Source organism: Nerophis ophidion, linkage group LG23 (genome assembly GCF_033978795.1).
Source record: "Nerophis ophidion isolate RoL-2023_Sa linkage group LG23, RoL_Noph_v1.0, whole genome shotgun sequence".
NCBI classification, from domain to species: Eukaryota; Metazoa; Chordata; class Actinopteri; order Syngnathiformes; family Syngnathidae; genus Nerophis; species Nerophis ophidion.
In genome coordinates this window covers 3,976,901-3,992,364 of record NC_084633.1, presented here as the reverse complement: position 1 = coordinate 3,992,364, position 15,464 = coordinate 3,976,901, and the positions used below count along the sequence as shown (strand labels likewise).

The 15,464-nt window shown below is 37.6% G+C and overlaps 1 protein-coding gene across 1 annotated transcript in view; it reads right to left on the bottom strand.

The window, feature by feature from the left end:
- Positions 1 to 859: 859 nt before the first annotated feature.
- The window catches only part of il2rb (interleukin 2 receptor, beta), a 28,781-nt gene continuing 14,176 nt past the window's right edge, over positions 860 to 15,464 (bottom strand). The window contains exons 5-10 of the mRNA XM_061885374.1: positions 15,052 to 15,139; positions 14,819 to 14,964; positions 12,648 to 12,813; positions 12,311 to 12,410; positions 9,771 to 9,849; positions 860 to 9,697 (exon numbers count right to left, since the gene is read on the bottom strand). Coding sequence (XP_061741358.1) covers positions 9,002 to 9,697; positions 9,771 to 9,849; positions 12,311 to 12,410; positions 12,648 to 12,813; positions 14,819 to 14,964; positions 15,052 to 15,139 — 1,275 coding nt within the window. The 3' untranslated portion in view covers positions 860 to 9,001. The remainder of the gene's footprint in view (positions 9,698 to 9,770; positions 9,850 to 12,310; positions 12,411 to 12,647; positions 12,814 to 14,818; positions 14,965 to 15,051; positions 15,140 to 15,464) is intronic.

Sequence of the window (15,464 nt, the reverse complement as noted above, 5' to 3'; positions counted from 1 at the left end):
GTAATGAATAGGAGTTACAAATACAAATGAATATACAATTTTTTTTACCGTTTCAATGTGTATTTATATTTTAATTATATATCTATTGTTATTTTTAGATGTTTTTAATTCGAGCACAACACTGTGGTCATGGAGGACCCTATTTTAGATTTGATTATTTTACTAGCTGAGTATTATTCAGACCAAAATGCTGCTGCTCTCCCATAAATAGGCTAACATTTCATGCAAGCCTTTTTTTTTAATTGTTATTATTATTACCATTAGTTATTCAGGCCATGGTGGTTATGGTAATTCATTTTGACACAAAGCTCCACAGTTACTGTATTTTTTGTGATTAGATTTATGTTAGTTGTATTGATCATACGTATGAGTCATGCAATGTCGCCGGACATTATTTAGACTTTATTATCGCGCTGGTTTCTTCACTGACATTCATAGGCGTCGTGTCAACCGTGTGAAAGGGACATTATTGTCTGTATTAAATGTCAAACCGCACCTTCAAATACACATGCTTCACCGCCTGACAGGACACGTAAACACAAAAAACTATAGTCGCTCAACGTGTACGCACGTCATCTTCAGACCAGATCTTAGGCCCACTTTCCACACACAGCGAGACAGGAAGTCACAGGGTGACCCATTTTTTTTGATAATGTTTTGGGTACAACACACTGACAACACTGGAAAGTTACTGTACGCATGCAGACAATAAATAGCTATGCATTTATGCTCAGTTTCTTATTGTCAGATACGTTGTAGGTATAAGAGATGGAGTTGGGTATTTTTTTTTACCCTGGCTTATAGGAAATTCAATTTCAAAATTCAATCTAATTTCAATAAATGAGACGGAATCAACACAGGTAATGCATGTTGTCATTTATTACAAGGTGCCAGCAAGTGACAGCCTTAAACAGTCGCTGTTGTACATTAAATAAAAGCACAGCTCACATGTTTAATACCCTCTAAATACAAACCCCAAAACTAGTGAAGTTGGCACAATTTATAAATCATAAATAAAAACAGAAAACAATGATTTCCAAATCCTTTTCAACACATATTTAATTGAATAGACTGCAAAGATAAGATGTTTAATGTTAAAACTGGTAAACTTTGTTATTTTTTAGCAAATGTTAGCTCAATTGGAATTTGATGCATGCAGCATGTTTCCAAAAAAGCTGGCACATCTGGCAAAAAAGACTGAGAAAGTTTAGGAATACTCATCAAACACTTATTTGGAACATCCCATAGGTCGGGGGTTGGCAACCCGCGGCTCAAGAGCTTTAGCGCTGCCTTAGTGGCTCTCTGGAGCTTTTTCAAAAATGTATGAAAGATGGAAACAGATAAGGGAAAAAATATATATAAAAATATATTTTTTGTTTTAATATGGTTTCTGTAGGAGGACAAACATGACACAAACCTCCCTAAGTCTTATAAAGCACACTGTTTTTATTAAACATGCTTCACTGAGGCTTCACGGTGGCAGAGGGGTTAGTGCGTCTGCCTCACAATACGAAGTTCCTGTAGTCCTGGGTTCAAATCCAGGCTCGGGATCTTTCTGTGTGGAGTTTGCATGTTCTCCCCGTGAATGCGTGGGTTCCCTCCGGGTACTCCGGCTTCCTCCCACTTCCAAAGACATGCACCTGGGGATAGGTTGATTGGCAACACTAAATTGGCCCTAGTGTGTGAATGTGAGTGTGAATGTTGTTTGTCTATCTGTGTTGGCCCTGCGATGAGGTGGCGACTTGTCCAGGGTGTACCCCGCCTTCCGCCCGATTGTAGCTGAGATAGGCGCCAGCGCCCCCCGCGACCCCAAATGGGAATAAGCGGTAGAAAATGGATGGATGGATGCTTCACTGATTCGAGTATTTGGCGGGCGCTGTTTTGTCCTACTAATTTTGGCGGTCCTTGAACTCACCTTAGTTTGTTTCCATGTACAACTTTCTCCGACTTTCTAAGACATGTTTTATGCCACTTCTTTTCCGTCTCATTTTGACCACCAAACTTTTAACGCTGTGCATGAATGCACAGAGGTGAGTTTTGTTGATGTTATTGACTTGTGTGGAGTGCTAATCAGACATATTTGGTCACTGCATGACTGCAAGTTAATCAAGGCTGACATGCTATTTAGGGTAGCTATATGTACATATTGCATCATTGTGCCTCATTTGTAGCTATATTTGAGCTCATTTCGGTTCCTTTAAGTCCTCCTCAAGACACACTATCTGTATGTGATATGGCTTTTATTTTCACGCGGCTCCAGACATGTTTTTGTAATTTTGGTCCAATATGGCTCTTTCAACATTTTAGGTTGCCGACCCCTGCCATTGGTGAACAGGCTAACTGGGAACAAGTGTGTGCCATGATTAGGTATAAAAGCAGCTTCCATGAAATGCTCAGTCATTCACAAACAAGAATGGGGCGAGGGTCACCACTTTGTGAACAAATCCGTGAGCAAATTGTCGAACAGTTTAAGAACAACATTTCTCAACGAGCTATTGCAAGGAATATAGGGATTTCACCATCTAGGGTCTGTAATATCAAAAGGTTCAGAGATTCTGGAAAAACGTAAGCGCACGTAAGCGGCAATGCTCGTGACCTTCGATCCCTCAGGCGGTACTGCATCAACAAGTGACATCAGTGTGTAAAGGGATATCACCACATGGGCTCAGGAACACTTCAGAAAACCACTGTTAGTAACTACAGTTTGTCGCTACATCTGTAAGTGCAAGTTAAAACTCTTCTATGCAAAGCGAATGCCATTTATCAACAACACCCAGAAACGCCACCGGCTATTTACAATTTACACAACGTGCTAACTTCACTGGTTTTGGGTTTTGTAGAACACACTCATCACTATTCACATAATCCCAGCAAAAAAACAAGAAAAGCAAAACAAATGCAGTAGTACCTTGCCATCTTAATTGGTTCTGGGGGAGCTCTCAACTCAAAACACTTGTATCTCAAATTAACGTCTCCCATTGAAATTATTCTGCTCGGCTCCCCAAAACAGCACAATTTTAACACGTGACATGCATTTTGAAAGAGAAAAAAACAAACTTTTAGATAAAAAATATTGTACTAACAACATTACAATAGAACGTAGTATTAACAAATACAGTAGTTGTATGATGTAATGTAATAATACTGTACAGCAGCTACTTTGGAGAGTCTACGGCAGGGTCTGCAACCTTTACCTTCAAAAGGGATATTTGCTGCCTCTTCCACTTTAAAAAAATAGTACAGAGCCGCAAAATGTAACACAGCTTATAAACTTTTTACATTTTTTTTTATTTTACAGGAAAAACAATCTGTCCAGATAAAATTAAACTCTCATTTTCCTTATAAGATGTTCCTTTTTTGGCAAGTGTTCATGGTTAGCTTACCCAAGGGGTTGCACACTGGAGAAGCTGAACTGACCACACAGGCTTCCAGTCTCTTTCACCTGCCTTCATTACGGCTCAGAACTCGACCTGTGTGCATTCGTGGCCTCACAGACAGTCGGAAATTATACAACTCTTTTTAATATGTGCAAACTTTTATCACTCTGGGGAGTAAAGATAACTCTGAGGGGTGACACAACAAGGAGGCAGAAGTCTACAGTATATCCTTAAAGCTGTGTTTCTGTCAAACACACCATCAGCAGCTTTTTCAAATTTTCCGGGATAAATGCCCACCGTTTAGATATTGTTTTGCTATCTTTGGTTGGCGTTAGACAATGTGCTCTTCTCCCAAAGTTCCCATTAGCACCAGAAAAATGTACTGTATGTTTTGCTTTTTAAAAAATAAACGAGAATCTAGAACAGGGGTGTCCATTCGCGGCCTGCAGCTATTTTTTTAACAGCCCGCGGCACATTCTAAAAAATGCTATTAAAAGAAATTCAATAAAATGAAACATAAAAAAGTGGAATAAAAGGGTAAACAGGTGAAATATAGCGAGAAAAAGTTGCAAAGTTGACTCTAATTACACAAAACTGCCATGTAGGCTGTTTTTTTAATGCTGTCATTGTTCGAAAAATAATAATGAATCAAAATGATTGTTTTTATGAATTACTACAGATCAAATATTCCACTTTGAAACCATTTTTGGAATAAATACAGTCTTGCATATTTAGTTTGTTTTCCATATAACAACATTTTTTCTGTGACAAAACCTCATAAAATAAACAAACAATATAAACATACAAGATAATAAAAACTTATAATCGAGGGATGAATCTGAAATTGTTCTAGGGACTTAATTGTATGACACATTTTTAACACTCATGAGTGTGGCCCTTATGGATACCCAATTTTTTTTTAACTGTCACTGCTCAAAAAATAAGAATTCAAATGAATGGTGTTTTAAATAATTAACTTATTTATGGCTCCAATTACATCAAATATTTAACTTAGAATTTTTTTAGGGGAGTGATATTGCATACTTTGTGTTTTTGCCGTTAAAACAGTGTTTTCTTTGCAAAAAGGGCATGAAACATAAAACAGTTTGTTTTTTAACGTTATATCGACAGAAAGACCTGAAGTTAGTTCTGAGATGTTACATTGAATAATAAAAAAGTAAATAATGATATGTTAAAAAAAATCTATATACTGTATTGGTTTTGAAAATGAAACCTTTTCAAAATGTTGGCTTTAATTTTTCAGTGTGTAGGCGTTAGTGAAAAAAGTTTGAACACTACTGATCTAAAGGCATCTAAATACTCACTATATTTGGCATCATTGCTCTGTCTTCTTATTCTTTGGCTGAGAAGGTGCATGGAAGGTGTGTTTAGTGGTGTTCCGATGCATATAGCTATTAGTACAGTGGCATCGTTAAGTATCATTAGTGGTCAGCATCCAGCAGCTTTATCTTGTAAATGTGGGTTTCACCACTCAGCTCTTGTTTACATTGAACTCAACTGTGTTAATGGTGATTTATCTTTTACATGTCTTCATGCACTACTGATCATTATTAAACCTTAAAAAAAAAAAATATATATATATAAAGTGGTATGTAATAATGATTATTCACAGTCGGGAAATAGCAGCTTCTCTCCAATTATCGCCTGGTTGTCTCTGTTTTTGGTAAATAAACCCTCCTGCTATATTTGCAGCATTCACGGTAGTTACTGTGCTTAAGTAAGGATCACATTAAGTAATTAAGAATACAAATGATGAATATGGGACGTTTTGCACTGAAAAGTAAAACCCCTCCTAAGTTAGAAACCTGAAAGTTTTAAGTTGAGGGACGTTAGGCGCTAGCGAGAATGCTCGTTTGCTTTTTGCTTTTGAACTTAGGAGGGGTTTTACTTTTCAGTGCAAAGCCACTTCTAAGATAGCAATCCTCGCCTCCATGGCGGCAAACAAACTCGGTTTCTTACAAGTAGTATTATCTTCGGAGGACAAGGAATAGCTAAACATGATACACTACGCACACTCGGAGGATAGGCAAACTGCTAAATTCGAAATTTTGAATGTCAACCATAGTGGCCAGATTGATACAAATATCGACCATAACAATACCAAGAATAGTATCAGTATATGGTTGATACTACAGTGGTTGTAAGGATATATTTTTATTATTGTTCATAAGCTCAGGAAATGAGTCCCTGGACACAGGAAGCTTTAAGACCCCAAAATCAAAGGATTTAAATCAGAGGCAATGGCAATCCTGTTTTTGTCTGATCATAATTGTGATCCAAAATGTAATCATTCAACAGTCTTGAACATTTTAAGTATCAGTTTTGATATAACCAATACTTTCTCTCTGACTACTTTGTATTGGATAGATACCCAAATTTGTAGTATTGCCCAAAAACAATGCAAAGTATTGAAACAACCGCAGAATAAGTCATTATTACATTTTAACAGAAGTGTAGATAGAACCATGTTACTTGTAACCGAAAGTAACCAGATATTAATAGTCAATTAGCAAGTAGATTTATAATAGCAGTCACTTATTTCTTATTGTTGTTTCAAGGGTTGATTAAAATCAATTTTGTGGAGTATAGAGGTAACATGACCTTACAAAGCCTAAAGGGAGGTCACATACTTTTGAAAAAAATATGTAAAAAATAAATATTCTTCAGTAGAATTCATTGCACATTCATGTGAGAATTACACAAGAATGTAACATTTCGTATAATATGATATTAACTTATTACATGCAAAATTAGATACACTACAGGCCAAAAGTTTGGACACACCTTCTCCTCATTCAATGTGTATTCTTTACTTTCATGCCTATTTTATATTGTAGATTGTCACTGAAGGCATCAAAACTATGAATGAACACATGGCGTTATGTACTTACCAAAAAATGTGAAATAACTGAAAACAATTGAGCAATGACAGCATTAAATTTGTATTTAGCCTGCTCAGTTGCCTTGTAGTTAGAGTGTCCGCCCTGAGATTGGCAGGTTGTGAGTCCAAATCCCGCTGAGTCATACCAAAGACTACAAAAAAAAATGGGACCCATTACCTCCCTGCTTGGCACTCAGCATCATGGGGTTTGAATTGGGGGGTTAAATTACCAAAATTATGTGTGTGTGTGCGTGTGAAGTGAAAACCATTAGAGGTGACTACCTCTTGAAGTTCATCAAGAGAATGCCAAGAGTGTGCAAAGCAGTAATCCGAGCAAAGGGTGGCTATTTTGAAGAAACTAGAATATTAAACATTCTTATACGTTTTCAGTTATTTCACCTTTTTTTGTTAAGTACATAACTCCACATACCTAATTTCCTTGAATTGCCGCCGGGGCGCTAATTAATTTAAAACCTCTTCTCACTCCTGCGCTTACCAAAGGCATGCGGTAAAAGTAAGAATGCGCTAATTATTTTAAAACCTCTTCTCACTCCGGAACTTACCAAAGGTATGCAGTAAAAATTTGGACCTTAAATCTTACTGAATAGATCTTAATCTTCTTCCCTTTACGCGATTTAAAATGACCAGTATTAAAATCAGCCTCCTCCATTTTGAAAATGATGACTGGGGAAGTGTCACTCGTGACGTCACGAGTTTGACCAGGCGGTAATACTAAGCATGCGCTAATTATTTTGGGAATCGAGTTTGACCCGGCGGTAATTCAAGGCAGGCGCAGACTATATGCCCTGCGGCAATTCAAGGAAATACGGCATGTTCATTCATAGTTATAATGCCTTCAGTGACAATCTACAATGTAAATAGTATTGAAAATACAGAAAACCCATTGAATGAGAAGGTGTGTCCAAACTTTTGGCCTGTACGGTATGTCAAACCTTTATTGGTTATAATTTTGATGATTGTGGCTTACACTTTAGGAAAACCTAGAATTAAAAAAATCTCAGAAAATGTCGGGTTTCAACACGTGTAAGCCATGATCATCAAAATAATAATAAAGGCTTAACATACCTCACTTTACATGTAATAAGTTAATGTCACATTGCTGACATGAATGGACTTGTACATGATATTCAGTTTTTTTTTTAGTTTCACCTGTGTAATATAATGACTGAGAAAATCTGGTGCGAGGAAAACATGCAAACCTTTCTGTGACTACAATTGAACATCCACCTACCAAAAATTAGGAGCATCTACTGTAGCAAATCGATGCAAGCTTTTAACCACAAACTTAGTCTCTGCTTGGTAACATTCGTCTAGCGGCAGACATGAACTGGAGCTGCCCGTCTCAGAGCCTGTCACAATCTGTTTATCGTCATTCTCATCTAAATGAAGATGCATTAATTTCAATTTAACAATTGATAGCGCTGACATGATAGTTAGTACTTGTTGTATTCAGATGACTTGCTATGCTGGGATTCAAAAACGTGACTTTCATTTATAATAATTGCATGCTGTGTGTTCAAATGTTTCAGCATATTGCTCACATGTCCTCCTCTTGATGAACTAGCAGCTTTATAATTATTACAAGTAGCACTGTCGCAATACCTTATTGTAAAACGTTAATGTTTGTTCCAATTGGGCACCACCATTTTGCGTAATGACGTCATACCCACTCGGTAGAACCATTATGAGAATCGTTTGACAAAATGGCAAACGATTCCAAGGAACTGGTTCTGAGCAAGAACCGGTTATAAGATACTTAGGTCACTAAAAAATTTGATTTATTTGCTGTGATAGTTATTATTAATTTGGCGGAGCGCCGCGCCACACTGTGAATGGAGACGCAAAGCAGCTAGCCGCTTTTCAGCCGGGGGACCAAAAAAAATACAGTTTCATAAATCAGCAAGGGTGGTAACATATCCAATATCGATCGATCGATCGATCGGCCCATCCCTAAACCTTTTGTTCCGTACAGACCAGGGGTGTCAAACTCATTTTAGATTGGGGGCCACATGAAGAAAAATTTACCCCCAAATCACGGCGCTATAACATAAAAATAAAAACGACCTCAAATTGTTTTCTTTGTTTAAAAATAGAAAAAGCACATTCTGAAATTATACAAATCATAATTTTGTTAGTTTTTTTTACACTTGCATGTGGTTAATAGTATTCTATATTTATTTGTCGTTATTTATACTTTCTGAATAAATTATGTGGTAATGTTCATCAGTCAACTCATTGGTGTTAATTTTCAGCCTATCAAGATAAAAAATTATATCAAAATCCAATTATTGGATGTTATTTATGTATTTTGATCATTTTCCTCGACTCATCATGTAGTTTATTTTGTACATACTGTATGTAGCATCATCTACAAAGATACAAAGAATTGCTATTGCAACATCCAGTGGACACATTTAGAACAGCTGTTTCTTGCATTCAAAAATTTCAGGTTAATTTTTATACTTAGCAAACTCATCTCACGGGCTGGATAAAACATGTTCGAGTGCCTGATCCGGCCCTCGGGCCATATGTTTGACATCCCTGGTATCTACCTTTTTGCATCGTGGTAGCAAATAAACATAAACCTCTCATTGCCATCTGCTGCCCCTTTCTTATGCCACAAATATGGTAACTCATGATTTCTTTGTTTTTTTCCCCTTGAGTTTCAGCAGCAATATGGAAAAATGTGTTTGCACAGAGGTCAGATAGAGGCGTTGCTAAAAGTAGTTGGTATCTCTTGAAGGAGGAAATAGCCCGCTTTGCTCGACTCCACCGGCATGGAGGAAGACCGGTGCATCGTACATTGTACTGGCCAGCCTGCGGCGCTTACATTAGCAACTAGCATAAGTGGTTGCGTCGGAGCGCTATCGGCTGATATCTGAGACAGGGGAGGAGGGGAGGACTGGCCGCTTATCTGGACGGGAATATTGAGATGGAGGCTCAGTTGGGAAGAGCTGAGATGACCTGAGACCTGGTCATCCTCTCCACTCGCATCCTGTTCATCTTTGATCTCCACGTCTTCCTTTCCAATGCAAAATCCGGAATCCGGGCTTTGTGCGCTGCTCCTTACACTCTCCCAGCTCAGAGATGTACAGGTCAGGTGGAGGTGTTGCGCCTTGTGCGGATTGTGGCCGTCGTCCTTGTAGGCAAAGTAGGGATTGGTTTTAAGGGAGCTGCCGGAGGAGCCTGACACAAAGTAGTCCAAGTTAGAGAAACCAGACGAAGCAGGGGAGTTCTCTACCAGCCTGTTTGGTTCTGACGGGCTTGGAGGTGGTGGGGCACAGGTGGTGCTGTTACGACAAATACCCCTGCTCTCACACACCTCCACAGGGGAGATGTGGTCGACAGACTGGGTGGTGTCCAAGATTTCAGCAGCGTAATGAGGATTCAGCCATTTCTGGGGATAAAACAATACAATTAATTATTTAAAAAAAATGTCAACGACTATTCATCGATAATGTATTCTTTACTTTCAGATTTCCACTGTGGACAGAGTGAAGCGATTGAAAGTATTTGGAGGGATTAGGAACTGGCTTTGCTTTGAAGAGCCTGAAACAAATAAATACAAGACATTTTTTTTCATTAATTTTCCTGTATTAAACCAGGTTAAAACTCATTGAGATTAAAATCTCCTTTACAAATGTTTTTTTGGAAACTGTGGACATTGTGTCCTCCGGACCAAAGAGGAACATTTTAGTTCGATAATCCAGTGTTTTTCAACCTTTTCTGAGCCAAGGCACATTTTTTGCATTGAAAAAATCTCGATGCACACCACAAGCAGAAAACGTTAAAAAATGAAACTCTGCAGCCGATATTGACAATAAAAAGTTGTTGTCGCAATAGTTGGATATGACTTTAAAGCATAACCAATCATGCATCACTATAGCTCTTGTCTCAAAGAAGGTGTATTGTCACCACCTGTCACATCACACCCTGACTTATTTGGAATTGTTTGCTGTTTTTCTGTGTGTAGTGTTTTAGTTCTCCTCTTGAAATCCTATTTGGTTGTTGATTGTCATGTCATGTACGAGTGTACTTTGTGGACGGCGTCTGCTGCTCTCCGCGCTGTAAGTCTTTGCTGTCGTCCAGCATTCTGTTTATGTTTACTTTGCAGCCAGTTCAGTTTTAGCTTTGTTTTGCGTAGCCATCCCTAAGCTTCAATGGCTTTTCTTAGCGGCCCTTGCCTTTTGTTTATTTTTGGTTTAAGCATTAGATGCGTTTTTAACTGCACACTGCCAAAGACATGCACCTGGGTATAGGTTGATTGGCAACACTAAATTGGCTCTATTGTGTGAATGTGAGTGTGAGTGTTGTCTGTCTATCTGTGTTGGCCCTGTGATGACGGGGTGACTTGTACAGGGTGTACCCCGCCTTCCGCCCGATTGTCGTCTGCATATTGTGATCACGACAAATCATGTTACCGACATCAACAAAGCAATTAGTTACCTGCTGCCACCTACTGATATGGAAGAGTATTACACGGTTACTCTGCCGAGCTCTAGATAGCACAGACACTCAAAAACGGCACATTGGCGGATTATAATTACTGGTTTGCAAAAAATGTTTTTTAACCCAATTAGGTGAAATTACATAATCTCCCACGGCACACCAGACAATATATCATGGTACACTAGTGTGCCGCGGCACAGTGGTTGAAAAACACTGCGATAATCAATACTGAAAAGTATCTCATAGGGACTCGTAATCAGGTTGGAGGCCAATAATGTTGCTCCAATGTTGACCGTCCGAGCAAAAATGAAAAGTTACTTAAAGCATTGCCAGTACAAGTAACAGGTGTTATGATCTTAAAAACACATACATTTATTTTACATTGTTATAGGTTTGGTTTTTTGGGGGGTTTGTTTGTTTAATAAATTGCTACATAACATAAAAAGTTATGCGCAGATTAAAAAAAATAAAATAAAAAAAAAAACTTTCAGGAAGTGTCAGAAATGGAATAAGGCACAAGTGATTACTTGTTGAGGGTGATCCAAGTCTCTGTCTGCATTAAGGGTTTTTAAAAAGGATTCTTTACTATTTGGAGGTAGGACTTGGCGGAGGTCCACGCTCTCCGGTTACTTTTCTAGTTTCCAATGGTACACGTAATTTTAAAAGAAGGACAACTTGGAAGTCAAACGGCATCCCTAAATGGATTGTGTTCAATTTCACAATGTGTTGTGATGTAATATTGATACTCATAATTCCCTGGGTTCATGAATGCAACATTGGTCGCTGTAACCGTCATTGGTGCATAATAAGGAAGTGCTGTGTTGCTGCTGTTGTTGTGGCTACTGGCTAGCAGTGGTATTTATATTACTATTTTTTTGTAAAGCATGATTTAGTCCACCATAAAATACATAGAGGTCATATTATGATTTTTTTTTTATATTTAAAACACGTCCATGTGTTTTTTATAACATGTAATGGTGGTTCTCTGGTCTAAATGTTGCAAAGATGATGTATTACAGACTGTCTCTTCAGGATACGCTGTTTTGGTGGCGGTCTTTTTTACGTGCCTCCACTTTGACATCATCTTTGTGGTAGTTTTTAGTGCCTCCATAGCAAGTCTACTGACAAATATTAGTTCATTATTTGTTAACTAGTAACTGTACGGTACTTTTTATTAGAAATGGCAACGGCGGCGGATGCATGTGCATGTACGAGCCAGTCTGCCCCATAACAAGAGGATAGAGGAAAAAAAAGAGCTTATTGACCACAGTGTCGGACTACAATAGCCAACACGTGCAAATTGCTTCGGGTAAATCTCTACCATTCATGGAGATATCCGCTGACGTCACATGTAGGGGAATTGTCACAAATTGTGCAAATTACAGTTTCCCAGATGTTTAAAGAAAGGCAATATTGTTTCATAAGTATCTTCGCAATGCCCCTATATTTTAAGTTCGAATTATGCAGATAGCAAATACACAACAGCAGGGACCAATAGGTAATAAAAATGTTGGTTTTGCAATATAGGGCCCCTTTATAAATGAACATTCCCCTTACTCACCTCTTGTTGACAATACTTTTGTAAAAGACCAGCATTATAGCAATGACAGCCATGATGATGAAAACAGCGAGGATTAAAAAAGTTGCATCCAAACCCCAACCTGAAAAATAAGCCTCATGTAAAAAAATTAATAATCATAAAAACTGCAGTAAAAAAAGACTTAAATAAATAAATGTCATCTCATTTACTCATCTACAATGTTTTTATTAGGCCCCCTTTATTCCACCTTGTTTGAAAAACAACACAACTTAACTTCTCACGTTAGATTGGACAAGGTAAAAAAAAAAAAAAAACAGTACCTAATGATCATTTGATTCAGGGTTTATTCCGCACTTACCTGTATTCTCGGATAGTGTCGCCCATACTGTGGTTGGACTCCACTCACTCCAGATGCTCCCTTTCATGTCTTCTGGCTTGACTCGCACCCGAACCTGGTACTTTCCTTTTAGCTTCCAAGCAGGGATCCTTGCCTGGGGTTTGCTGGAGTGGAATGTGTGGGCTTCCTGGTGGCACACAACATACACTTCAATATATACTGTAGTATATGTGTATATGTATATATAAATGGGTTGTACTTGTATGGCGCTTTTCTACCTTCAAGGTACTCAAAGCGCTTTGACACTACTTCCACATTTACCCATTCACACACACATTCACACACTGATGGAGGGAGCTGCCATGCAAGGCGCCAACCAGCACCCATCAGGAGCAAGGGTGAAGTGTCTTGCTCAGGACACAACGGACGTGACGAGGTTGGTTCTAGGTGGGATTTGAACCAGTGACCCTCGGGTTGCGCACGGCCACTCTCCCACTGCGCCACGCCGACCCTATACATCTATTTGTATATGTAAGTATGTATGTATATATTAACTGTATGTATATGTATATACTGTATGTATATACATATATATATATATATATATATATATATATATATATGTATGTATGTATGTATGTATGTATGTATGTATGTAAAGTCATTGTCAAAAATTTACATACACTTGTGAAGGACATAATGTCATGGCTGTCTTTAGTTTCCAATACTTTCTACAACTCTTATTTATTTGTGATAGAGTGATTGGAGCACATCCTTCTTTGTCCCAAAAAACATTCATGGTTCTTTTATGAATTTATTATGGGTCTACTGAAAATGTGACCAAATCTGCTGGGTCAAAAGTATACATACAGCAATGTTAATATTTGGTTAGATGTCCCTTGCAAGTTTCACTGCAATAAAGCGCTTTTGGTAGCCATCCACAAGCTTTTGGCAAGCTTCTGGTTGAATTGTTGACCGCTCCTCTTGACAAAATTGGTGCAGTTGAGCTAAATTTGTTGGTTTTCTGACATGGACTTGTTTCTTCAGCATTGTCCACACGTTTAAGTCAGGACATCGGAAATGCTATTCTAAAACCTTAATTATAGACTGATTTAGCCATTCCTTTACCTCTTTTGATGTGTGTTTGGGGTTGGATCTTGGATGTAGTTGGGAGTAGTTGGGAGTATATGTGTGCATATATGTACTGTATATGTGTGCATATATATATATATATATATATATGTATGTGTATGTGTGTGTATATATATTTATATGTATATATGTATATACATTTATATGTATATATATGTATGTCTGTGTATATATGTATATATATATATATGTATATGTATGTATATATATATATATATATGTGTATATATATATGTATATATATATATACATATATATATACATATATATATGTACACACATACGTTCATATATATGTATATATATGTATGTATATATATATATATATATGTGTATATATATATGTATATATATATATATATATATATATATATATATATATATATATATATATATTTCACTTGTGGGGCGGCATAGCTCGGTTGGTAGAGTGCCCGTGCCAGCAACTTGAGGGTTGCAGGTTCGATTCCCGCTTCTGCCATCCTAGTCACTGCTGTTGTGTCCTTGGGCAAGACACTTTACCCACCTGCTCCCAGTGCCACCCACACTGGTTTAAATGTAACTTAGATATTGGGTTTCACTATGTAAAGTGCTTTGAGTCACTAGAGAAAAGCGCTATATAAATATAATTCACTTCACTTCACTTCACTTCAAAACTGGACTTTAGATAAAACTGTTTAGAATTTTTGAGCAAATAAATAACGTGCATTTCAGTAAAATACTTTTTTTTGTGTGTGTGACATTCTGACAAGAAAATTGCATTTGTGTCCAAATTTTAGGGTCTTTTTTAAAGCTAATTTATATAATGCAAGCGAGTATTAACCTGTGATTAATCCAGATTTTTTTTTTTTTTACATCAGATTAATCACATTTTATAACACATGTCTCTGCTTTTTTACAAAACGTCATTGTCTTTTTTTCAAATGAAAATATCTAAGCTACCACCAGACATCCTTTTGATTTTTTTTTTCCAATATGAGACTCGGTAGAAAACATTTTACACACCCCTGCTGTTCAAGCACCAATTAAAACACACTCGCCTCCATCTTTGGGTCACTGTGTTGGATGTAGACTTCGTACTCCAAATTTTCCAGTAACCTGGAAAGGGGGCTGCTGGGACCCCATCGGATCACGGTTTCATTGTCATCGCAGGTGACATTCGGGAGGCCCGGAGGGTGCATTTGAACTAAACACACACATGCAGAGGTTTCTTTGAGCTTGTTCCGGTTAAAATGTATTGGGGGAAAAAAAGGACCAAATAAAAGCTACGCACTGTGACTTTCGACGAGATAGTCTTTGATGATCAGCTTCCTGTCGCACGTCGTATTGATGATGGGCATCTTTTCAAAATAGGTGAACGTCTGTGGACACTCGTAAGTTAGAGCACATGTTTTAAATTCAATGCCCGGCGGCCAAATCTGGCCCGCCACCTCATTTTATGTGGCCCGCAAAGGCTTGCAATTACCATGCGTCTATTTGTTTCTAAATGTAGTCAACTTTCTATTTTGACAGAAAAAAATACATATACTGTATGCAATTTCATATATTTTAAACTTCATTCAATATTGCAACATAAAATGTATTATTGCACATTCCAAACCTCAAAATAAGTACTTAAATATCTGCTTGATTCATGATTTTGAAACAACTTATCCATCAAATTGCACAATGTAAAATCTATTATTC